The sequence below is a fragment of the Branchiostoma floridae genome, chromosome 9 (assembly GCF_000003815.2).
Source record: "Branchiostoma floridae strain S238N-H82 chromosome 9, Bfl_VNyyK, whole genome shotgun sequence".
Taxonomy (NCBI): domain Eukaryota; kingdom Metazoa; phylum Chordata; class Leptocardii; order Amphioxiformes; family Branchiostomatidae; genus Branchiostoma; species Branchiostoma floridae.
In genome coordinates, this window is record NC_049987.1 from 12,467,782 (window position 1) to 12,493,356 (window position 25,575).

The 25,575-nt window shown below is 43.6% G+C and overlaps 1 protein-coding gene across 1 annotated transcript; it reads left to right on the forward strand.

Annotated features, from left to right (window-relative positions):
* The first annotated feature begins 457 nt into the window (after positions 1–457).
* LOC118422156 (extracellular matrix-binding protein ebh-like) lies at positions 458–25,192 on the forward strand. The gene is made up of 2 exons (XM_035829673.1): positions 458–23,203; positions 23,425–25,192. The coding sequence occupies exons 1-2, from the start codon at positions 1,807–1,809 to the stop codon at positions 23,796–23,798; spliced, it is 21,771 nt and encodes a 7,256-aa protein (XP_035685566.1). The 5' UTR covers positions 458–1,806; the 3' UTR covers positions 23,799–25,192.
* Positions 25,193–25,575: the final 383 nt, after the last annotated feature.

Consider the following 25,575-nt stretch of genomic DNA (forward strand, 5'->3'; position numbering starts at 1 on the left):
GATGGGCAAATTTGCCCATCAAATAAAATGCAGGAAATATCATTTTAGAGGGTCAAGATTTCAAAATTTTCATGGTCCTCCCTTGCGCTCGAAATTCTGAAAATGATGTTGGGGGATGTGACGTGTCAAACTCAAACACCCTTTTTGCTGATAGAAATGTCATTTAACTCAGCTTTATATAATAGCCAAAAAAACGTAGGAAACGCGTCTCAGGGTGTCAGGATTTCACAATTTCCCCGGACTTCCCTTGCATGCCCCCCGCCCTTGCCTAGTGTTGCCAGTCTTTCAGAATTTAGCGTAAACCATTGCCGGCCTTTCTGAATTGAGCGTAAAGCGTTGCCAGCCTTCGGAATTTAACGTAAAACGTAGTCGACCGTCCTGAATTTAGCGTAAAGCGTTGTCAGGACCCCCCATGCAGACCCTCATGACGGGATGGCTATATACTTGTACTGGGGGTGTAGAGAATTCTAAGTCGTATTTCTGTTAGCACCCTAACAGGCCACTGTGCCACATCTCATGTACTTCATGTGATGCATGCATAATGTACTAAAATTGATAACTGAGCTGTGCATCATTTGTTTCTCAGTTTTCTGCGGGAAATGGGACATCGAAGCTTCAGGATGAGACAACAAAAAGAACCTCTTTAATACTGTAGTATGTATATATACCTTCTAACCCAAAGTTGTCAGCAATACTTTCAATTATTTCAGCCAGGGTGTGATCATTACAGCCAAGCAGACAACGCTAAGAAAAGAAAGGTTAGAAGTTCAAAGTGCCATTCAAAAGTGCCACAGTCCCATATGCATGAGGCAAATGGTGAGGCATAGGTGATAGATCATGTGGACATATACCCAGTGCACTCCGATAACTTGTACAGAGGTTGACTGTGTTGGCTGTAGATACGAGTTGACCGTAGAGATTTCAAGGTTAAAGGTTCATACAGCAGTCGATATTTGCATAGCCTAATTCTTACTAGCCTGTTCTATTCTATTTACCCCGCACCTCCGCCACCCGACACCGTCGTGTGTACGTGAGCACCCGCACAGAGACAACACGGTATGTTGCTGTTGTTTTTACAATAGATTGGTTACGAGAGTAGGGATCGTTAGGATAAGGGTTTCGGCCCAAGGTTTCACCCCGTCCCCTTAATGGCACTAGCTATAATTGTTCTCATAAGATTTGCCCCCTGTTAGCCTTTTCTATTGTGCGTAGAGCAAATTACGAATGTAGTCGTCTGCACTGCTTTGGCTTCTCTATAGAACGCCTGTATCCATTGATCCTGTATTACAAGCTCGAACCTATATGTAAAATATATCATCCAATCTAATATGAGTGTTAGATCCCAACAGTTATCACAGGCAATCCGTATGATGAATTAGTCTGCAACGTTAAATGTTTACACAACTGAAAGACTTGTTCCGCTCTAGACAGTGTGAAATCGCCATAGCGACGATAAGTGGACGACAATCATGTCGGCATAATAGAGTTTGCTGCGCAGAACAGACCTTGTGTCATTTTAATAAGCCTGCATTATGAATAGGCACACGCCCCGTTTTCCAATGGGGGAAACCTGTCCGTCCTCCCTCCATCTTGCCGCAGGTGAAAGCAGACCACGGGGGAGAAGCGGAATAATTAATGAGAGCTTTAAACGCTTGCGTGACTGAACAAAACACCCGTCTGGCTGGATAGGTGAGGTGAGTCGTCCCACAGCATGGCGGACGCCATGCGCAGACACTGCGCCCGCTTCTCGGACAAACACGCCTAAATTCCTTTCTGTACACTGGTCGGTGGGAGAACAGCGTCAAGATGATCCGCGACACGTCGTCGCCGTTCCAGAAGATCAAGTACAAGGTGGTGCGGAAGGAGGGGGAGGACTCACCGACGGTTGAAGAGTCGACCGGTTCCACCCAGGTGAGTGTCAGTAGCACTACAGTAACTACCACACGTAAAGCCGTCCTGGGAGCTGGAACGGCGGCTACTGTTCAAACAGAGCTAGTCGGCTTGGAGGAAGTTGACGAGGTCAAGAAGTTAGTAAAGAGTTATCTTGAGAAAATCGAGAAGCTAGAGGAGGAAAATGCGTCGTTACGTGACACGATGGGCGCCAGTGCTGCCATGGCGGCAGGCGAAGGGGACGAAGGGGGAGGGCGAATTACGTCCCATTCTCACGCGCTTCAGTGCCCGACTTGTGGGACATCGACCGAGGAACATGCGGCCGGATCCTCACAGACATTACAGCTTGGATCCGTGCAAACATTGACTCAGACAGGAATCCGAAGCGAGGAGGCTATTGACACTGTCACAAAAGTAAGCCAAACGGTTAAGGTATTCAGGTCGAGTACACAGACAACAGACGAAACGTTCCATGAAGCCCAACACAGAGACAGTACAGCTGATGTCGCAGTAACATCTGTCCAGTTTGGTCAGCAAAACCTAGTTCAGAAAGTCCACTCACTAGAAGTAGAAAACAAGGTACTAAAGAATAGACTGGAAACACTAGGTGAAACATATGACCCCGATTCCGCAGAAGTAGAGGACAGTTTTGTAACAATTGCCATGGGGCAGGAAGCCTTGGGTGAAGTGGACATACACACCCTGCAAAATTACAGTAAAGAAGAGCTACTGACAAAGGTCACACAGTTAATCACTGAAAACAAAACTTTAAAAGTGAAGGTTGAGGAAGTGCAAATTCTCAGTCCATCTAAGGTAAATGACGCCGATAATACTGGGGGCCATCGGCGGGAGTTTCAGGAAATAGAGGGTGACAAGAGGGCGTTAGAACAACTTGAACCTGAAGCTAGATTGGCATTGTTCCAAGAGGGAAATGCATCATTGACAGTACAAGTGGAGCGACCTAAAACGGCACAGAGTCAATCAAATGACGCAATGCAGACCATCATTGAGAACAATCTAGTGCAAGGCGAGTCATTTACGCATGCGCAGTATGAGCAACAGGTGGTTGACATGCAAGTCCAAATTGACAAACTCAAGGAGGAAAACTCCACGCTCGCTGAGCAAGTACAACACTCGGCTGATGCAAGGACGGAGACACAAAAAGCCCAGGAGGAGGTCGCACACTTACGATCTGAAATCGAACGTCTGACCACAGAGAAAGACAACTACGCACAACAGGTCGAGAGGTCACGGGAGGTCATTGCCCTCGGAGGCGATGGTGCGTTACGTGAGCTCACAGAAGGGATAAGTAGCCTGCAAGCACAGCTGAAGGAGAAGACTGATGAACTGGAATACACAGAGGAGATCTTAGCTTCCAAAAGGGCAGAACTTGACACCGTTAGACAGCAGAAGTATAAGTTTGAGGATGAGAAGACTCGACTTGAAGGAGAAGCGTCAAAATTATCGGTGATGAGCCAAGAGATAGAAACTTTGAAAGCACAACTTGAAGTATCTAAGAAGGCCGAAGTAATGTTGGTGGAGACTCTTGAGCAAGTAGGGGCCCTGCAAACAGAAAATGCAAGGTTGGAGAGTGAACGGGGGGCACTTAGTCTGAAGGTAGATGAAACAGCCAGGGACTTTATGAAGGTACAACTACTGGAACAGGAAGTGGAAAAACTAAACGTTGACCTAAAGAAACAGGAGGAAACTGAGAAAGAACTCCAAGACGTTAAAGAGAGCCTTGATGTAGCAAGACGTGAGAGAGCAAGTCTATTAGAGGACCAGGCGGCATACAACAGACATAAGGAAGACGTAAGGGAAGCAAAAGAAAAGATAGAAGTCTTGCAGGAGACGCTAGCTGTTCTAGTGGAGCAAGCCAGGGATACCGAAAAGATGGAGAGAGATTTGGAGACAGCACTGACGGAGGCTCGCGAGAATCTCGCAGCAGTCACGTCAGAAAAGGCCGTCCTTCTTCAAGACGCCGAGAGTCGAACAAAGGAGCTTGAAGCAGCAGAGGAGAAAATACAGACGCTACAGGGACAGGTGAAAGAATTGGATGCAAAAGATACGACACTCACAACAACAAAGGAACAGTTTGAGTACACAAAGAAAGAACTTGATGCTCTGCAGGTTAAAAATGCAGAACTGGAAACCCAAGTTGCTGAGATAAGTGACTTGAAGAAAGAGATCACCGTGGCACGCGCGGTGATAGAGCAGCTGAGAGAGGGCGACGAAGATACAAAGTCTAAGCACAAAGAAGAATCAGCCAAACTGGAGAATGACCTAAAGATATTCAAGAAAAACATGGACGCCTTGCAAACAGAAAAGGACGCGATCGAAGGAAAGTTTTCATCGTCGGTGCAGGAGCTAGAAGAGACCCGTATCCACATCAAGGCACTGGAAGCTGAGAAACAGACACTGTTGACGTCAGAACAGAAACAGAAGGCAAAGGATCTACAAGAAGCGCAAGACCAGTTGAAAGTGTTGAGTGAGGAAAACAAACGGCTCTTAAAGGAGCAGGACAACTTTCAAAAACAGAGTGAGGACCTGCATGTAGCAAGAAAACAGATACAGAGCCTCCAGGAGAAGTTTACAACGCAAGCGGAGCTTTTTGACAAAATACAGGGCGATTTAACAAAAAATGTGGAACTCGTCCAAGATTTGCAGCTAGAGAATAAGAAGCTACAAGATCAGAATAAGAGCCTCAGTGAGAAGAAGGAAAAGGAGCACCACGAACGTGTCATCACACTTGAGACTGAGATTGTGGAGTTAACATCTCGTCTGGAGAAGGCCGCGGAAGCAGAGCGAGACTTACAAGTCAAGGAAAAAGAACTGGCCATCTTCCGTGCGGAAAAGGAACATTTAATAAAAGAAAGAGAAGTCTACCAGATACAGTTCGCCCAGAAGGAAAAGGAGGTCGCCAATGCCGCATCACTTGAAAGCGAGGTAAGCAGCCTCAAGGAGAAGATGAAGGATTTAAAAAGGTCAGAGCAGGAACTAGCCCAGTTTCAAGGGAAATTTGCTGTCATCAAGCAGGAGGTCGAGGATAAGGCTAAAGCACTGGAAGCATTACAGAAGGAAAAAGAAGGTTTAAGTAACCAAATCAACGAAATGGAAGGATTGAAAAAGGAGATAGCCATAGCCCGTAACGTTATCCAAGAACTTCGAGAAAGTGGAGAGAAGACATCAGAACATGAGAAGAAGAGTAAGGAACTTACCAGCATCTTGGAGAGGACAAGGAAGGAGGTCAACATTCTTCAGGAGGAGAAAGAAGAGATGTCCAAATATTTTGCTTCTTCTCAGAAAGAGCTACAGGATGCTCGCACTCAGATAGAACTACTGGAGGACGAGAAACAAACTCTGAACAGTACATCACAAGACGCTACAGAATTAAAAACACAACTTGAAGAAGCCAAAATGTCCCTAACTACGGAACTACAGAACTTTTTTACCGTCCAGACAGAACTTCAGGGGGCTCTAGAGAAGATACAAACACTGGAAAAAGAAAAGAGGCTACTAGAAGAAGAAGTCAAGGAAGTTAGCATTCTCGAGAGCGAGCTGTCTGTCGTAAGAGAACAAGTACACCAACATCAAGTAGAGAAAAGAAGTACTGCAGATAAGGTTGAAGCAAAGGAGATACAGACAGACTCGGGAATAGCTAAGAAACGTGCAGCCAAACTGAAACAGGACAAAATTGTTGAGCAGGAAAGGGATTTCGAAAATCTAACGAAAGATCTTGAAGCTGCGAAACAGGAAATTCAACGCCTGAAACAAGAACGCGATAACCTCGACGATGCATCTAACTATACAACAACCATGTCAACAAGTGTGGTAATCACCACAGGAGAGGGTGTTGATGCAGAGCTGTCTGAGGCAATGGAAATAATAAAATCGCTTGAAGAAGAAAGGAGACTCTTAAAAGAAGAAATAAGAATGGCCCACCAGAAAGAGGCGGACTTCCCGATGGCTATGGATGACGTACAAAGTCAGGAATCAAACAAAAGCGTTGCAAATGTGAAATATGAAGCTAGCGACACACCGACTGACAACAAACAAGATAGACATAGTGAAGCTGAGTACCCAATGGCCAGGGGAACGGCTCATGGCAGCGAAAATCAAATGGGACAACCGAAGAAGGAACTGCAGACCGAAATGCAAGACGATAGTAACACTGAACCGTCTGTTTCGCCAGGGACTTCTCCAACTATATTAATCACGACTGAAGTAGATGACATTCAGACAGAAGTTCAAGAATTAAAGGAAAGAATACAAGTGCTGGAGAAGGAAAAGCTGTTGTTACAAGCAGAAGTTAGCACCCACAGAATCGGCGCTTCGGTAGGGGGAGAAAAACCACTGTCACAGGGATCAAACACCAGTTCATCAGAGAGAGTAGAAGGAAAGGAGATACAGACGGACCCTGGAGTTGCTAGAAAACGTGCAGCTAAACTCAGAAGAGAAAGAGGAGCATCAGGCCGAGATATATCGTCAGATGAAACGAAGAGAAAAAACACCGTCTCACAACAAGAAAGACGAAGCTCCAGTGAAGATGAAGATATTGATGGTGGTGGTGATGAAGATAGTAATATTGAAAGGTTCGTATCCACGATGAATGAAGAACTACATCAGCATGGACAGATTTCATTAGACAGAGTCGAAGCAAAGGAGATACAGACGGACCGCGGAGTTGCCAGAAAACGTGCAGCTAAACTTAAAATGGAAAAACGAGCAGGGGTTGGCAAAAGGCAATGGACAAAAGAAACACAGAACGAGATACAGAGCTTGAGACAGGATGAAGTTGGTGATTATGGTAGTGACGATGATATGATTGAAAGGTCTGTTTTCATAAGAAGTGTGTCGCCAAATGAAGAAACACTGCTGCATGGATCAGACAGTAGTCCATCAGAGAGAGTGGAAGCAAAGGAGATACAGACAGACCCTGGAGTTGCCAGGAAACGGGCAGCTAAACTTAGAAGAGAGAAAGGAGCATCACGACAGAAAATACGTTCCGAAGAAACAAAGAGGGACAGCAAACTCACAAAGAAAGAGAGCTCCACAGAGAATGAAGAAGATGGTGATGCCAGTGATGAGGATATCAATATTGAAAGGTCTGTTTCTACAAGAAATGTGCCATCAAGTGAGAAAGGCGGCGACGCGAAGGACATTCAAACAGAGCCAGGGGTAGCAAGAAGACGGGCAAGCAAACTGAAGAAAGATAAGGAAATGGCGAGTGATGATTCGAAAAAGACTAAGTCCCTTAAAGTGGAACTTCAGGCTGCAAGAAAAGAAATCGACCGTCTACAAGAGATACAGATCAAGATGGCGGCTGAACTTCAGGGGGCGAGTGAATTGCAGATAAAGTATAATGAGATGAAAGTACAACTTGAAGAAATGTCGGAAAAGAAAGAAGCAACAGTAACAGACAAACGTGAGGTGACAAGACAAGGAGCTGCACAGAAAGAAGAAGAAAGCTCTATGACAACAAGAATACAGAAACTAGAAACTAATGTTTATGGGATGAAAGAGCCTAAATATTCCTTACAAACTGAAACTTCTGATGAGACAGGAGCACAACCGTCTCCAAGACTGACTGAGGACGGGGTTGCAAAAAAGGGGGATTTCACGCTGGAGGCTCACTCTCCAGATTTGGCCCCCAAAGCGGGTAGATACGAGTTGCATATCGTGGACGCAACTTACCTAAGTACACTATCTGATGCAGAAAAAGTCTCTGTTCTGATGGAGCAACTGCAAAATGCAAGTGTTGCAATGAAACAACTGGAGGAAGAAAAGGAACAGTTGTCTTTGGAGGCAACCAACATTGTTGCTCTTCAGCAGCAGTTGTATAGGGTGCAAACAGAAGCTGATCAGCTGCGTCAAGATAAAGATGATATCATCCAATCCACTGGCATAGAAGTGGGCATCGAAGCAGATCATGGCTCCTTTAGGGAAGATGATGAAGACCTTGATGATCGGTTGAAGAACGTAACATCCCAGTTGCTTCAGTATGAAAACATAGACCGTCAACTAGCAGAAGCAAAGGACACGGTAGACACCCTCCTTTCCGTTAAGACAAGTCTCGAAGAAAGGGCAACCTTGTTGGAAACTCAATCGCAGGGTAATGAAGAAATGCTGAGAGAGCTTGTGAAACAAAATACAGAAATGAGAGATGAGCTCATGAGTGTGGAGTTTCTGAAGAAGGAAGTTAGAGAACTGCTATTTGGCGACAGGTCTCCATCTCTTGCCAGCCTTACTCCAATGTTGTCTCCAAGCAGCAGAAAGCTGCTGGAAGTTGGAGGAGCAAGTTCCACAAGATTTGACTTTGCAGGCACCAGACGTGAGAACCAGAGATCGACCTCGAGACAGAAAGTAGGTGGCACATCTGATACTGATGACATTGACGGTACATCATCACAGTGTGCTTCGACAGACAACTATACTACAGCAGAGGATAGCGCTCGAAGCACCTCAGATAGTGACAGAGATCTCAGAGGCTGGACACCCATCCAGTCATCTGGCACATATGAATCTAACAGGGAAATAGTGGTAAATGTTGTTGCAAGGGGAGGTGTTAGAGTGGAAAGTGATGACAGTCAGGACAGTATTGAGATTCTGGGTGTTTCAGGGTCGCATGATAAACAAGAAACTACTGGGAGTTTCAGTGGAAGCACAAGCTCAACTGTGGTGCAAACAGCCCACTTTGGTCACAAGTCTCATACGACCGATGGAGAAATCACACCGACTGTTGGGGGACACGTTGCCAGTAGGAAGCGACTTACATACCAGGCAGATGACAAAGGAACTGTGGAAGATAGTGAACAAAGGAGAAGAACGATGGGGACCAGTGGCACAGAAGGAGGACAAGGTCCAGAAGACATGCGAAAAATGCAAACTAGTTCTCATGGGCATGACACTGAAAGTAGAGAAGACACACAGGCCAACTCTGCCAGACACGACAAACGAGAACAACCAAGTGCCTCAGGAGGTCAACCTTCAAACAAGATGGAAGGAGTTCAGGCAAAGTCTCACCATCAAGACACAAGTATAACACGAAGAGATATAACTTCCTACAGTGATGAGAAAATGACTGGACAAGGCAGTACAACAGACACTCAAGGTGAGAAAATCAGTCAAGACATTGGAGATGCTTTCATTGGTGGCCCAAAACAAAAAGGTGGTGATGATCATGATGGGCAAAAGGAGTTACAAACCAAGGACATACCAGTCTCCACGACAAGTGATGAAGTGTCAGCCTCTGGAGACACACCCAACAGTGGGGATATAAAACATGTTGACAAAGACTCACATGAGAAGTCAGGAGTTAGCTGGTTCAAGAAAAATGTTGGATCTTTATTTGGGCCCAAACTGCCAGCAAAGGGGAAAACAGATGATAGTGTGACAAAAGATGCCAAAGAACCTGGAGAAACAGCCAACACAGTTACATCTGCATTAAAAGACATTAACAAAAGGTCATCACTCTTATCACAACCAGGTGACACAGCTGACCAGGGTACCACATTATCCAAACCATCACAAGATGTGTCTGCAACCGATATTGACACTACGATAGAGCAACAACTTGACGTATCTGCTGTAACAGAAAAGACAAAGCATGTTATCAAGAGCACCCAATACATCAAAGTTCTAATTGAAAGAATCCAGAAAATCCAAATATGCATCTGGCAGAATTTCAGCATAGGTGACAGTTCAAACAACGAGAACAGTGATGTTGACTCCACAATAATGAGGAAGAATGAAGAGTTGAAAGAGAACCTAGAAGAAATGAAAACAGTGCTTGCTAGTTTGCAGTCATCTATGTCTCACGAATCAAACAATGATGACGAAGGTGAAATTGAAGACCAAGATTTCAGCAAGGAGCAAAAAGAAAATCTCATTGCGAATCTACAGCAATTGTCTGCAAGTAGCGAAGAGTTAAAGGGGATCCAGGAGGAAATGGCAAACTTGTGCAGGAGCAACAGCGATGACTCAAGTAAAAGCAGCCAAATCTGCAGCATTATCGAAAGGCTGAAAATCAAGCTTGATACTGCAGTTACTACAATGCAAGAGATGGAGGTTCATATTATGAAAGACAGCAAACAGACTGAGGAGAAGCAAACAGTGGACCAAAAATCCCCACATGAAGAGGAAACGTCTACAAAGGGCTTCTTCGATGGAATAAGGGATTGGTGGCGAGGTGCGTCAGACAAAAGATCGCCCACAAGCAAGGAGCCTATTCATCATAAAGATGAAGAAGGGAAAGGTGACCCAGATGAGAGAGATATCAAAGATGCTGATGCTGAGGCAATTGGTGTCCAGGAAGACATAACTGCTTTTCACAACGTCACATTGGGTGGACAACTGCAACTGCTATCCACTGAAAATGAAAGTGTGACTGATCACCAAGTCGGAACAAAGAAAGACAAAACTGCTGTGCTCACATCATCTGGGCAGGCACAAAACAAATTGCCGGAAGATGAAATGGAAGCGATAATCAAGCAACAGGCTGAGAGAGACTTCCTGCGTGAAGAAGTTGTCTCAACTGATGCAAAAAGGAGAGACAATACCACAAGTGATGAGGTCATGGCAGCAGATTCTGGGCAAGCACAAAATGAATTACCTGAAAACAAAAGGAAGAAGATAATCCAGCAACAAATTGGACATTCTGAAGACAAGGAACAGACAAAAAGCTTTGTCACGGACACACGGACTCTTAATGCCCTGCTAGAAAAACTCCAGCGACTTCAGGCAATCATTTTCCACAGCTATGAAATGCACACCCGACTTGCTAACAGGAATGAAGATACATCTGGTGAAGACGCAATAATACAAGACACAGCCAACGAGATGACAAAAAAACTAAAGGAAGCAAGCAGAGTCCTTGAAGTTCTGCAAATATCAATGTCTGATAAGGAAAATGAAGAGAAAGGAGAAAAGACAGGTGGCCTGTCTTTCAGCCAGCAGGGAAGAACAGATTTGGTTTCCAGGCTTGAAATGCTGTCTGCAAGCATAAGTGAACTGACTCCAATCTGTGGGGAAATTGGAGAATTCTACAACCAAGACCAAGGTGATAAAGAAAATGTCCACAGTATTGTCTACAGGGCAATAGAAAGTCTGAGAATCAAACTTAGCACAACAACGGAAGTCAATAGGTCAATACAAGGTCAAGTGGTTAGTCTTCTTGATGATGAGAAAGCTGCAGAAGAGGGACCAAAATTCAGCCAAGAGATACCACCTGAAGATCCAAAATCCAGTACTCTTGTCGTTGGACAAACAAGTCCAGTGCGAAATGTACCAGTCAGAGAACCCTCACTTGACAGCATCCTTGCACCTGAAGGTAAGGTAGTGTTTATTTCCAAGACAGAAAAACCAGGCACAAATGTTTCTGTAAACACAGGTATAGGCACCACAGAAAGTGATGTCATCAGTCAAGCTGCCATTAGCCAATCACAAAAAGAGCTAAGTAAAGAAGAAATGGGGATGATGATTCAGCAGCGGACTGAAGGTGCTACAGTCACAGGCCTAGATGACAAAGACAGCGTAAAGGCGAGAGAAAGGGGGCAAAATGTAACTGCAGAACACTCTATTGAGAGATCGAAACCTAGGACTTTCTTTGGTGGACTGATGAGTTGGTGGCAAAGTGAAAGGACCAATGGATCCACATCTAACAACGTTTCTGCAGTTGATAACAAAGAGAGTGATTCTCAAAGCCAGACAGCATCACAGATCACAGGTTTAACGCACACTTCCGAAGCAGAAGATGGAGAAACATTACCTACTAGTCGCCTGCAGAATGTACACACCATCAAAGTTCTTATTGAAGAACTCCACGTGATTAGGGCAGACATGGCAGACACCTGCATCGAAGGAGTAAGCAAAGGCAGTGAAAATGTAGATGCATCAAACATTGCCCCCATAATGCAAATCAAGGGTGCAAAGATGAGGGAGAAGTTAGAGGAAGTGACAACAGTACTCGCAGTTTTGCAAACATCCATGGATGTTGACGTAGATGAGCAGAAAGAAGATACAACTGACAGTTCAGCAGAAACTGGTCAAAGACAGGAAGTACATAGAAAGCTTCAAGACTTGTCTATATGTGTGGAAGAATTGAAGAAGATCCAAAGTGACATTGAAAGCTCATATAAACGGCTGGGGGCTGAAGATGGCAGCAGTGATGAACCCACCAAGACTGAGGCAGACATCTCGAGAGACATGGAAGGCATGGCTGTTAAGACAGATGAAGCACTTCAGTCTGTCACGTTGATAGAACAACAAATGGCTGATTTGAGAGATGAAGAAATATCCCAAAAGAGGAAGCAGAAAGGTACTTCAGAGAGCCCCACAGAAGAAAGATCTGGGAGTTTCCTTGGCGGGCTATCCAGTTGGTGGCATAGAGGACCAGTCAAAGAATCCTCCACACCAAAACCTCCAATTCCAGGAGAAGAGGCAGATGATGATGTAAATGTCTCTAAAACTGAAGGAGATGAGATTGCAGAAGATGCTGTTGTTCCTGACCTATCTGATGAGGCAAAGGAAACCATTGCTAACATGCAGATCATGTGGATTTACATGGAAGAGTTACAGAATGTCTATCGTGACATGTTGGAGGTAACAACTGAAGGTGCATCAGTAGGAACTAACGGGGACACAAGCAAGAAAGCTAAAGAGAAAACAGTAGAAATGGACCGCAAGTTGGACAGTATGGCTTCCTTAGTACGCTCTACAACTGAGATATCCAACGCCGAGCGGGAGCATTTTTTAGCACTGATGGCTAAGTTCCAACAGATGAATAAGAACTTAGCCGGGCTAAAGACAAAACGTGAGGCAGATGCTGAAAGGGGAAGGGACACAGCATATGTAGATGCAAAAATACAGAGGAAAACTGAGAGGATGGGAAACAGACTGTGTCGGATGGCAAAGATGGTGAAGAAGATAGAAGCCCAGGCCATCAATCAACTTACAGCAGAAACGGATGCAGGATTCTTCGGTGGAATCTTCACAACAAAACGCACACATGAAATCTCAGATGGGCAAGAAGACTTCCAAGAGACCACAAGTGAAGAAGCGACAGACACAGATGACCAAAGTGAAGAGGACAGCATCCCAGCAATAACAGGGACAATGGTGGCCCCAGAGACTACAGCATTTAATGCAAACATGCAGATCATTGCAAGCCGTATTGGTGAAATGGAAATTGTCTGCAAGGACACAATAGACGATTACAATTCTAAAAATGTAGAGAGCAAACCAGATGACTCCGACATGACTTCTAAGGTGGAGGAAGGGATGAACACTATTCAGGAGAAGGTGGATGGGACTTTGTCCTTGTTGGCAGAGGTTGAGACTGGCATTCCAACTGAAGTTGCCGTGGGAGATCAGCAAGAAAGCGACAAGGGTGAACAGAAAAAAGTGATAAGTATAGCTTCTACAGTGCTGAGAGAAATCCATGTGCTATGCATTGAGACAATAGACATTGTTAATGCTCCCTCACAGGTCGATGACCAAGATAGAGATGTGACAGCAACACATGAGATGGTACAGAATAACATGAGAACAATTCAGACAAAACTAGGGACATTACCTGAAATCATTGCCATACGTACAAATATTGCCTCAGTCGAACAGGTATCCACTACTAATTCACTAGATATTGAGGATGAGAACCAACTCAAAACAACACTCCCTCCAAGAACAAACAACCAAGTAACTAGTACAGAAGACCTTACCATCAACATTCAGAAGGCCATGACTTGCATCACAGAGCTGGATCAGTTGCAAAAAACAACCAGAGAGCTGTACGCAGAGCGATTCCGGGAAGACATCAACAATGTACGAAGTGAAGAGGTGGACCAGGTTCTGAAGAGAGAAATGAAGAATATGGGGTCACAAATCTGCACTGTCTGGAATCTCATTCCTGAGAAACAAAATGAAGCTCAGTCAACAGATGAAAGAGTGGCAAGGGAAGATGGTACCAGTCCACCAATGCTGACAGATGCTGGATGGGAAAAACTGTCTCAAGTCAGTGGCTCATTGCAAGAATTGAAAACAAGGCAAGAAACATTACTGAGGGTCTACCAAAAGCGAGTGAGGGAAGGAGCAAGAGGCAATGAGGGTGAATCATCATGCCTTTTACTGGACACACAGATGGAAGAAGAGATGGAAGGGATAAAAGCAAACACTGGGAGTGCCATCCAACAACTTTCTGAAGTGTTGGAAGAACTCAACGCAGAACAACCTGATGATGACACAACAGATGCACCATCACAGGCTGTAGCTCAAGTTCAACATCCAGGAATTATCAGTCGTCTCTTCTGGTGGAGAAGAAAAGATAAGGATGATGAAGATGATGATACAGCTATGCCAGAAGAAACCATGATTTTGATAGCAAATATGCAGATTCTATGGGTTTACATCACAGAAATGAAAGAAACACAGACAAACCTTCATGATGCCTACAGTGACAGGTTTGGGGATGGCATCACAGATGAAAAATGCCAAGAAGTGGACAAAACTATCCAAGTACACAAGGAAAGCATGGATGCTAAAGTAGAAAGAGCTCTGTCAGTGGTCCAAGAAATTCAAGAAAGTTCTGATGTAGAACAGAATGAAGCCCAACAGGCCAAAGCAAACACCAAACTACAGAAGGTAGCATCACTGATACAGGAGGTCAGAGATACAAACATCCAAGTTTCTGAGATGTTCCAGAAACAGTCTACTGAAGAAGAAGGAGATGGAAAAGATGGCGACAGCAAAGCCTTGATTGATGTAAGGATGCAGGAAGAGCTACAAAAAATGACACTGAAACTGACCCAGACAGAACTATTGGTTACAGCAGCTGAGAGACTGGCGCATGGTCACAAACTTCCAGATGAAACAGAGAGGGCAGATGAGGAAACCCTGGACAGTGTAACAGACAGTGCCAAGAAAGAAGAACCCAAGAGGTGGTTTGGGGGATGGTGGAGCAATCAAGAAACAAAACAACCAAGCTTGAGTATACAGGTCCCTATTGAAGCACCTAGTGAAGTGAAGGAAGAGGATGAGGAAGAGAGAGCAAGTGAAAATGTGCGACAAAGTACAGGGCCCTTCAGACGGCTGCTCCGTTGGTGGAGCAGTGGGTACAACACAGATCATCTCACGTTTCCTGAGAAAGATGAGGTTTACCCTGAAGTAGCAGCAACAGATGTACCGACAGTAGCTGAAACAACTGATGAAGAACAGACTGTTCCTGATGAGACAGACAGTAGAGAAGATGAGACACTTGCTAGTACAACGGGCATTTTAGATATTGAGGAAGAAAGCCCTATCCAAGCAACACTCCCTGCAAGATCAGACATCCATGTAACTAGCAAAGAAGACCTTACCATCAATGTTCAAAAGGCCATGACGTTCATTGTGGAGCTGGATGAGCTGCAGAAAACAATCGAAGAGCGGCGCACAGAACGATTCCGGAAAGACATCCACGACGTACAAGGTGAAGAGGTGGACCAGATTCTGAAGAGAGAAATGAAGAATATGGGGTCACAAATCTGCACCGTCTGGAATCTCATTCCTGAGAAACAAGATGTAGCTCAGTTGACAGATGAAACAGTGGCAAGAAAAGATGGTACCCGTCCACCAATGCTGACAGATGCTGGATGGGAAAAACTGTTTCAAGTCAATGGCTCATTGCAAGAATTGAAAACAAGGCAAGAAACATTACTGAGGGTCTACCAAAAGCGAGTGAGGGAAGGAGCAAGAGGCAATGAGGGTGAATCATCATGCCTTTTACTGGACACACAGATGGAAGAAGAGATGGAAGGGATAAAAGCAAACACTGGGAGTGCCATCCAACAACTTTCTGAAGTGTTGGAAGAACTCAACGCAGAACAACCTGATGATGACACAACAGATGCACCATCACAGGCTGTAGCTCAAGTTGAACATCCAGGAATTATCAGTCGTCTCTTCTGGTGGAGGAGAAAAGATAAGGATGATGGCGATGATGATACAGCTATGCCAGAAGAAACAATGATATTGATAGCAAATATGCAGATTCTATGGGTTTACATCACAGAAATGAAGGAAACACAGACAAGCCTCCATGATGCCTACAGTGACGTCAGGTTTGGGGATGGCATCACAGATGAAAAATGCCAAGAAGTGGACAAAACTATCCAAGTACACAAGGAAAGCATGGATGCTAAAGTAGAAAGAGCTCTGTCAGTGGTCCAAGAAATTCAAGAAAGTTCTGATGTAGAACAGAATGAAGCCCAACAGGCCAGAGCAAACACCAAACTACAAACTGTGTCATCACTGATACAGGAGGTTAGAGATACAAACATCCAAGTTTCTGAGATCTTCTTGAAACAGTCAACTGAAGAAGAAGAAGATGGAAAAGATGAAGATAGCAAAGCCTTTGTTGATGCAAGAATGCAACAAGAGTTGCAAAACATGTCAATGAAAATCACTCAAACAGAACGGCTAGTTACAGCAGTTGAAAAACTAGCACTTGGTTACAAACTTCCAGATGAAACAGACAGTACAGGCGACGATACCGAGGACAGTGTGACAGACAGCGTCCCGTCAGAAGCCAAGAAAGAAGAACCCAAGGGCTGGTCTTGGGGATGGTGGAGTAGCCAAGAAACAACAGAACCAAATACACAGTCTTCTGTGGAAACATCTAGTGAAGACAAGGAAGAAGATAATGTCATCAGAATAGCAAATGATGAAGTTAATGCAAGTGAAAAAGTGCAACAAAGTACAGGACCCTTCAGACGGCTGTTCCGCTGGTGGAGTAGTGGATACAACCCAGATCATGTGACATTTCCAGGGAAAGGGGAGCTTGAGGACCAGGCAGAAAAACATCCACAAGAGAGGGTAAAAGATGAACAGGCTATGGCTGATACATATAAGGACAGCACAAAAGCTGCTATGTCTGTTGTTCTAGGTCTTAAGGAAATTTGTGCTAAGTACATTGCTACTACAGAGAATGAAGGTGCAGACCAGACTGAAGAAGTGGCTTTGGATATTGAAAACATGGAACAAAACATAGCAGTGATTAGCCAGAAGATAACAGATCTAACAGAATTTGTCACTAAAATGCAGGTCGTAACACAGTATGAAATCACACATAAAGACAAAGAGGACACTAAGCTAAAGGATGCTGAACAAGTGGAAAATGAAGATAGAGAAACTGATGAAGAAAGTCAAGACTTCATTGTTGCCTTTGGTAAACTTCTGGTTCAAATACAAGAACTCAAATCATGTGAAGTGGAGCTCAAAACCTTAACCAGCACAGAAAAGTCTGACAGAGAAGAAGACCATGATCTGACTTCAAGAATCATTCAGGTGATGAAAGAGCTGAATACGAAGACATCTAATGTTGGCGACAGTCTCACTGACATTGAGCCAAAAGCACTTGCACACTGTGAGACTATCAAGACTGCTGCCAAAAAAAGGAAAGTGGACGAGACAGTGGTTTTAACAGCTCCTCAAGAGGAAAGTAGAGGGATTCTGAGGAGACTTTATAGATGGATTCCAGAAAATGTCTTTTGGAGAAGACAACATGATGGGGAAGGTGATGCTCCAGGCGTGCCAGAAGAAACAATGATTTTGATAGCCAACATGCAGAGTTTGTGGGTTCACATCACAGAAATGAAAGAAACACAGACAAGCCTTTGTGATGCCTACAGTGACAGGTTTGGGGATGGCATCACAGATGAAAAGTGCCAAGAAGTGGACAAAGCCATCCAGGTACATAAGGAAAGCATGGACACAAAAGTAGAAAGTGTGCTATCAGTGGTCCAAGAAATCCAGGAAAGCTTAAATGTGGAACAGGATGGTTGCACCAATACCACACAGCAGGTCAGAAAAAACAGTACACTACAGAAAGTGGTATGCCTGATACAAGAGGCAAAAGATACAAACATCCAAATTTCAGATATGTACCAAAAACAGGTGGGTGGAGAAGAAGAAGATGGGACAGAAGGAAGTACTACTGCCTTCACTGATGCAAGAATGCAACAGGAGCTACAAAATGTGTCCATAAAACTCAACCAGGCAGGACGACTGGTCACAGTATTTGAGGGACTGGTGCTTGGTCACAACCTTCACGATCAAACAGATGATGAAACCCTTGGCATTACTACATTAGAAGTTGATAAGAAAGCGGAGGATCAATCAAAGAGCTGGTTCAGGGGATGGTGGAGCAGTCAAGTAACTACAGAACCAATCTCACTGACCTCTGTGGAACCACTTAGTAAAGACAAGGATGATACTGACATAGACAAAAAAGTAGATGATGAAGACAAAGCTGCTGAAAAAAGTACACAAAGTACGGGAGCATTCAGACGTCTGTTCCGTTGGTACAGCAGTGGGTACAGCCCAGACCATGTGACCTTCCCTGAGAAAGATGAACTTGTGAACCTAGCTCCATACTCTCCTGAGGTAGACACAGAAGACATGCAGACTACTGCTGAAGCAGTAAGGGCCAGTGCAAAAGCTGCTGCATCTGTTGTCATAGACCTGAAGAACATATGTGCTGGCTTCCAGGGACAAGCAGTTGCTGATGCAGAAGATGAAGATTCAGCCTCAACTAAAGATGTAGCAATGGACGCTGAAAGTACGCAACAAAACATAGCTATGATTGGACAGAAGATAACAGATCTAACAGAACATGTCAATGAAATGAAAATGAGAGTTGTCATGCTGAATGACATTATGGCTAAGCTTGGAAAGAATGGACAAGCTAGAGATGGAGAGCATGTGGACAATAATGGTACAGAGTTTGTGGATGAAGAAGAAACGCAAGACATTGTTGTAGGCTTTGACAAACTTTTAGTCCATATACAAGATCTAAAATCGTATGAAACAAAGCTGCTTACCCTCACCAGTGCAGAAACATCTACCACAGAAGAACATCGCGAGCAGGCTAGTAGAATTTTTGAAGAAGTAAAAGAGCTGGACATAGCACTAAGTACTGTTGGCACAATGCTATCTGATATTGAACCCAGAGCACTTAAACCCTGTGAGTCTGCCAAGACAACCAAACCAGGTGTGGTGGATGACATAGATGCTCTAGCACCCCAGCAGGAAGGTAGAGGGTATCTTAGCAGACTTTTTGGATGGATGCGAAGAAACACTGAAGATCCTCCAGAGCAACTTGATAGTGTCTCTGATGACACCTCTGAAGAAGTAGGAAACATTGATGACAAGAAAACGGATCCAGTCACTGATGTGCAAAGAGCTCTTGTCTGTTGTGAAGAGATTGAAGAGGCACGAGACAAAGTTGTAGATAGCTACCAGGAAAGATTCAGGGAGGGTACAAGTGAAGTAAGGACACAAGAGACAGGCCAAGTTATATGCAGGGAATTAAGAACAATTGAGTCAAAAAGCACAGAAATGGCTGAGCTTCTTTACAAGAAGACAACAGTTGCTACAGGTACAGGTACAGAACAAGATTATCACATGGCTGTCTTAACACCACAACAGGATAAGTTGTTGTTGGAGGCATTGACTTGTTGTGAGGACATAAAGGAGATACAGACAAAGATAACAGAATTGTATGACCGTAGACTGAGGGAAAACACAGAGGGAGATGATGGGGCTGAAGCATGTTTCTATCTAGACACAAAGATAGTCTGGGAACTGGAAAGCATTGAATCCAACACAACTGAAATCACAGAGAAGTTGACAATGTTATTGCAAGAGCTCACAGGGAAGAAAGATGACAAAACCAAAACAGAAACAGAGAAGACGCAAGAGAAGGAGGAAACTTCTGGAATTTTTGGCCGTCTCCTTTGGTGGAGAAAAACAGTGGAGCCTGCAGACACATGTATTCCACAGGAGACAGAAACACTGATAGCAAACATGCAGATGATATGGGCCTATGTCGAGGAAATGAAACAAACTCAGACGCGTTTTGAAGATGCCTACAGTGATAGACTAGGAGATGGAATCACAGAGGAACAGATTGAAGAAGTTGAAAAAGCCATCAGGATGCAAAAGGAACATATGGAGGAAATGAATGAAAAAGTGCTAGTCCTTCTTGAGGAAGTCCAGCAAAGTACAGAAGATGGTAACATTGCAGATGCAGGCAAGGAGCAACAGGGAGATGTCAACCTCTGTTTACAGGATTTTAAACAAATCATGACTGAGAGTAAAGCAGGGAGGAGCCATCTTGACGAGATATACCACCTACGACTCAGCAGTGATGGAGGAAGTGACCAGGAGGCTGCCACGGACACAACAGCTATCTCTGCAGATGTACAAATGCGACAGGAGATGAACAACATGACAAAGAATCTTCACAAGGCAGGGCAACTCTTGCTTATGGCAGAAGCTTTGACTCAAGGCTGCATGGTGCAAGAACCAAAAGATATCAAAATTGAAGACTCTGAGAAAACTGTTGAAGATGCACCAACACCCAAGCTCTTTTCTTGGTGGTGGACCAGTGATACTACAGATGCAAAAGCGACTGTAACACAATCAACAGAAAGTCCACACCTGCCTGAGAAACAGGATGAAATGCAGGATGCTGAGATGCCTAAAGGCGGGAATAGAACTGGGGTGCTGAGGCGGCTATTTCGATGGTGGAGTACAGGTTACGACCCAGATCATGTTACCTTTCCAAACAAAGAAGAACTTACTGACTTTGAATCAAACTTCTCAGGCAAGGAGGACAGCAGAGAGATGGTACAGGAAGTTATGGATGCCCCTAATACTCAGAGTTCAGCCCCTAGTAGATCAGATGATGCAATTGCAGACATGAAGGCAAACAGTGATCTACAGGAGGTAGCTGAGCCTGAAACAAGTGATCAGAGAGGCTTTTTGGGAAGACTGTTTCAGTGGTGGAGGGCAGAACAAAATCCAGTCACTCCAAATGAGGCTAGGGGTGCAGATATCTCCTTAACTCAAGAAGTCAAATCAAACATTGAAGTAACCAAAATCTACCTCTCTGAGCTTAAGAACATCTGTGGCTGTTTGCAGGAGAGGTTTACTATGGAGTCTCCATCAGTGGATGGTGGTACAGGAGTAGATGCTGAAGATAAGGAGAAAATAGATGAAGCAACGCAACAACTAATTGCAAACAGGCTTGAGGAGATAGCCATGCTGGTCAATGACATTGGCACAGTGATTCCCTCTGATGAGAAACTGTCACCAGCACTAGATCAAGAAGATAGCGAGTCTATCAGACTGCAGAAGAATCTTGAGACAATCAGGATAAATCTAGAAGACACAAATGCTATATTTACAGAAATTCAAAGGATGCAAGAGCAGAGTGATTCCCCTAGAAGTGGCCATGTAGCTAAAGAGCTGCAAAACATGGAAGCCAAACTTGCAAAGGTAGCAGACATAGTTATCAACATTGAACCTGAAGTCATGAAATGCTGTGAAGAACCATCCACTGACTTTCAACAAAAGGAAAGTGAACCTCCAGAGAGCAAGCATGAGGTAGCACAGAGTGCAGGGGTCCTTACAAGGATGTTTAAACATTGGTGGGAGACAAGTCATCAAGAACAGACTATCAAAGATGAAACTGATGAGGAAGAAACAGATGAGGATGAAGAGGACACCAGGGAGAGGATCAAAGCTGCATCGTCTGACCAAATGCGGGCCTTTCTGACAAACCTGGAAATCACCTGGGTCCACATTCTGGAGCTGAAACGGATCCAGATCGACATGGAAGACAGCCACAAGCTTCGAGGTCAAGGAACAGAAAGCATTTCTCAAACCTGCAGCAATGTACAAGACGAGTTGGTCAAGATGGGTGAAAAACTTGAGACAGTTCAGCAGCTTATCACCGACTTACAAAACAGCATTCCAGAGGAAATGAAGGCCATAGAAGTTAAAGAGGGGGCAGTTGAGGAATCACAAAATCTCCATGCCAAAGTGTCTGAACAGCTGACGAGGATCTCATCCATCGTTGTTGCCTTAAAAATAGACCAGTTCAATGTCTTCAACAAGTACAGCGTGTCATCATTCATGGAAGATGACTCAAGTGTGAAACAATTTGACACCATGTTCAATGAGGAGATGGAAGGAATCAGGATGAAGCTAGAGGAAGTGACAGAACTGTTCACTGATGTTGAAGACATTGTCATGAAAGAGATGAAGAGAAAACACGAGAAAAAGGAGGCTAGAGGCAAGAAAAGCAAAATGGTGACTTTGTCACAACAAAAGGAATCCATGCAAGTACAAAGAGAAAGCTTCTTTAGAAGACTATTCCATTGGTTGACAGATTCAGGAATCGAAGAGACGAAACCAAAAAGCATCAAACAGTTTTCAACAGATTCTACAGATGTGGAAAAAACAACCACAGAGACTGACAGTGAAGTTACACCCAAGAAATATGGTTTGGTGCAAAGATTTTCTGCATGGTTCACAGGAAGATCTATGTCAGATGAAAATGATGCCACCCAAGAAACTACAGCAGAAAAGCCCACAACAGAAACATCAAGCACAGCTCCACAGTCTGATCAAGGTTCTGGAACCCAAGCAGGAGTATTTGGGACAATGGTTCAGTGGTGGAGTAGCAGAAGAAAAACAAACATTGTTAAAGAGGAGGAAACAGAGGTACCTACCATGCCACCTGGTCTGCAGGCCTTCATAGCAAATGTACAGTTAGTCGATGCCTACTGTAACCAGGCACAGTCATCACTTTCAGAGATGGTGGACATCTACCACCAGGGACCTACAGAGTTGAGTGAACTTGGAGATGAGGAAAAGAAGGAAGATGTTAAGAATAGACTTTGTGCTATTGAAAATACCTGGAAAATGCTGCTCTCGACAACTGCCAACTTGGAATCAGCTCTTACCAAAGATGAGGAAGAACAGGAGGAGGATTCAAACATCACCGAGGAGTGGGAGATGGATGATGTGACAAGGAAACAAACCTTGACGTTGTCTCGTGACCTGAAAGAAATGATTCAAGCAACACTGCAGACGTTGCCACAGATTAAAGCTGTGTCAGCAGGTGAAGAGCTCGAAGATCACAAACAAGGAGAAACTACTAACATCACAGTGCAGACCATGCAGGAGATGCACAGCACTCTTAACAACATGAGGATCAAGCTGCATGAACTGGAACAATACGCTCTGTTTGGGAGTGCTTTACATGAAGAACAACCACAAGAGTCAGAGGTGAAGACCAAATATGGAAAGGAAGTGCAAGAAGATGGTGGGTGGTTTGTTTTCAGGTGGTGGGGAGTGACCAGACAGGAGACTACCAGCAGCACCACACATCCAGCAGAAGTAGAGACGAGAAGTGGACCTGAGAACCTCGAGACCCAGCAGGCTATAGCTGCAGAAGAAACTGATGGACAGATACAAGATGCCAAGATAAGTAAGTTAAACATGGTGACCATTATGTCATTCACTTCATCTATATTATATCCTTGCATAACAGAACTACAATTTGTAGCATAAGTTAGCTGATATATAGTATCTTAACAATAAAACACTACAGGAAAGACAGTGTACTCTAACCTCTTAATTTCCTTCAAACCCTTATCATAAATGGATAGCTGACCCACCTTTCCATTCTCCTGCAAACTTTTCCCACAGGTGTATTTGGCCGAGTACAACAGTGGTGGAGAGGAGTGTATCAGCCCAATTATGACCAGTATAGAGACAACACAGACCAGCCGGGGAGCGACTCACAACCAGCACAACCGCACATGAGGAGAGAGGACCTGAATGCAGAAATGACTGTGGAAGATTTAGATTCTACAGATGACTCTTGTGTTCTACCACATGATGCTGAAGATGAGAGCATCATGACAAGGGGACTTAGACTTGAGCTGGACAAACAGCTGGACAAACTGAACGAGAGGTCTGAGGAGCAGGGCATACGTGAGGGGATCTTGGGACTGCTGGTAGTGGCCAGTGTCTGGTTTCTAGGAGGACTAATATACGTTAACACTAACCATGGCTTTTAACTGTTTTAATACTGGACACCCAAGGGTAGTGGGTCCTACTTGTGTAGTATAGGCCTGCAATAGCTGATATTACGTACACATGTACAGGGTAGGAAATATTCTCAGTTTAAATGCGCTCATAGATACATTGATGTACATGTACATGTATGTATGAATGAGTGATGGCATCACAATGTGCCTGTCTAGATCCATTTATGTTAGAACAATGTAGCTAGCCATAAAGATTCGGGGACACAAAGAAATACCATATTCACTGTTGGGGCAAGAGCAGCAATGGTTTAATATACAAGACATGTACAATATATGTGAGGACTATATAATCTGGGGGTTGCTATTTGATAATTGTAGTCATGTGAAATATTACTATTTTCTGAAAAAGCTGAAAAATTATTTTGCTAGAAATGTATATCTTAAGAACTAGATTTAGAGAAAGATTACTATGCTTTTATTATACAGGTAGACATTTTATGGCTGTAGACTGTTGTGTCATCTATAATGTATGGTGGGGAGCAGGTGTGGATGAATTAGTCATTAACAGGTACGTGACGATATTTACGTACTTGTTAATGTAAAGTATGTTTTAACAGTATTACAGGACTTGGCAATGAAATAATCAAGCAAAATGTTGGGGTGTTCATACATTTTATCCAGTTTTACCTTGAAGTTCATGGACATTCTATTGGCTACTACTTAATGACTTTGAACCTGAATATCTAATTGTGAAATAAAAACAGTATTCTGGAGAGGACCCATCCTATCATTGTACATAAATGCATGAACTGCTGTATTATGGTAAAGGACACCGAGATTTAAGAAAATTCTTTTAGATTGGGTGGCTTTACAACTTGGTAAGATCATTTTAGGAGGAAAGGTTTAAACTGTGATGCAAGCAAACTAGTTTGGAGATATTGGGTGCTGCTTACGTGGTGCATATGCTTAACATTAACATGTGCTGTGGCTCCATGTCGTTCTAGGATTTCCTATTCAGGAAAGCTTTCTCATCCATCTTCAGCATTGTATTGTAATGCATATCAGAGGCTACATTTCTGGTAACCCATCACTGATTCAACAGAGGAAATACATGTAACTTTCAAACTGGTTGTTTATAGGTGTTAGAACGTTAAGACAATCTTACAAAATATCACATAGAATGCAGTGTCTTCATGTATGAACCATTTATTCAAATTATTGCGACAATGAAGGTTATTTACAATCAAATCCACTGTTTACAATGGTTAGTCACAGTAACAATGTTTGATGTAACATGAGTAATGCTAAACCGTCCTTATATCTTATGTGCAGGGATAGTCTGTTGTGTAACATTGGTGGCTGCTATGTTCTGTTATTTTTGTGAGCAAGTGGATTTAGTTCTTGGATTAAATATTGTACCGGTATTGCACAAACAGTCCTGTGTGGTGATTTCAGCTGTTAGTTTCTGCATGATGAATTAAATGTTATTCTAGACAGTTAGTTTATACAAATGTAATTTATATCATGTCTTTGGCACCAGATGTGCTAAAGCTGGTCAAAGCAATGCCAGTATAAAAGGACAAGAAAGCATACTTTTTAAAAAAGCTCTCTAAACTCCCAATAAGCTGACTTTACAAGTCAATAATTCCAACCACAGAGTAAGACAAATGTTTTCTATTTGTTCCTTGATTTTTAAGTCTGCATGCCCTGAACCAGCAATCACTAGTAAAATGTTCTATAATCAGCAACTCAAAGAAGTAGAGGGAACTTCATATCATTCAGTCCTATACCATTAAAAGCATTATTG

Excerpts from the sequence above, each read along its gene's own strand:
- LOC118422156 (XM_035829673.1), top strand. The coding sequence starts at position 1,807 with ATGATCCGCGACACGTCGTCGCCGTTCCAGAAGATCAAGTACAAGGTG. Across the intron at positions 23,204-23,424 it reads GATACAAGATGCCAAGATAA|GTGTATTTGGCCGAGTACAA; the intron begins GTAAGTTAAACA and ends CTTTTCCCACAG.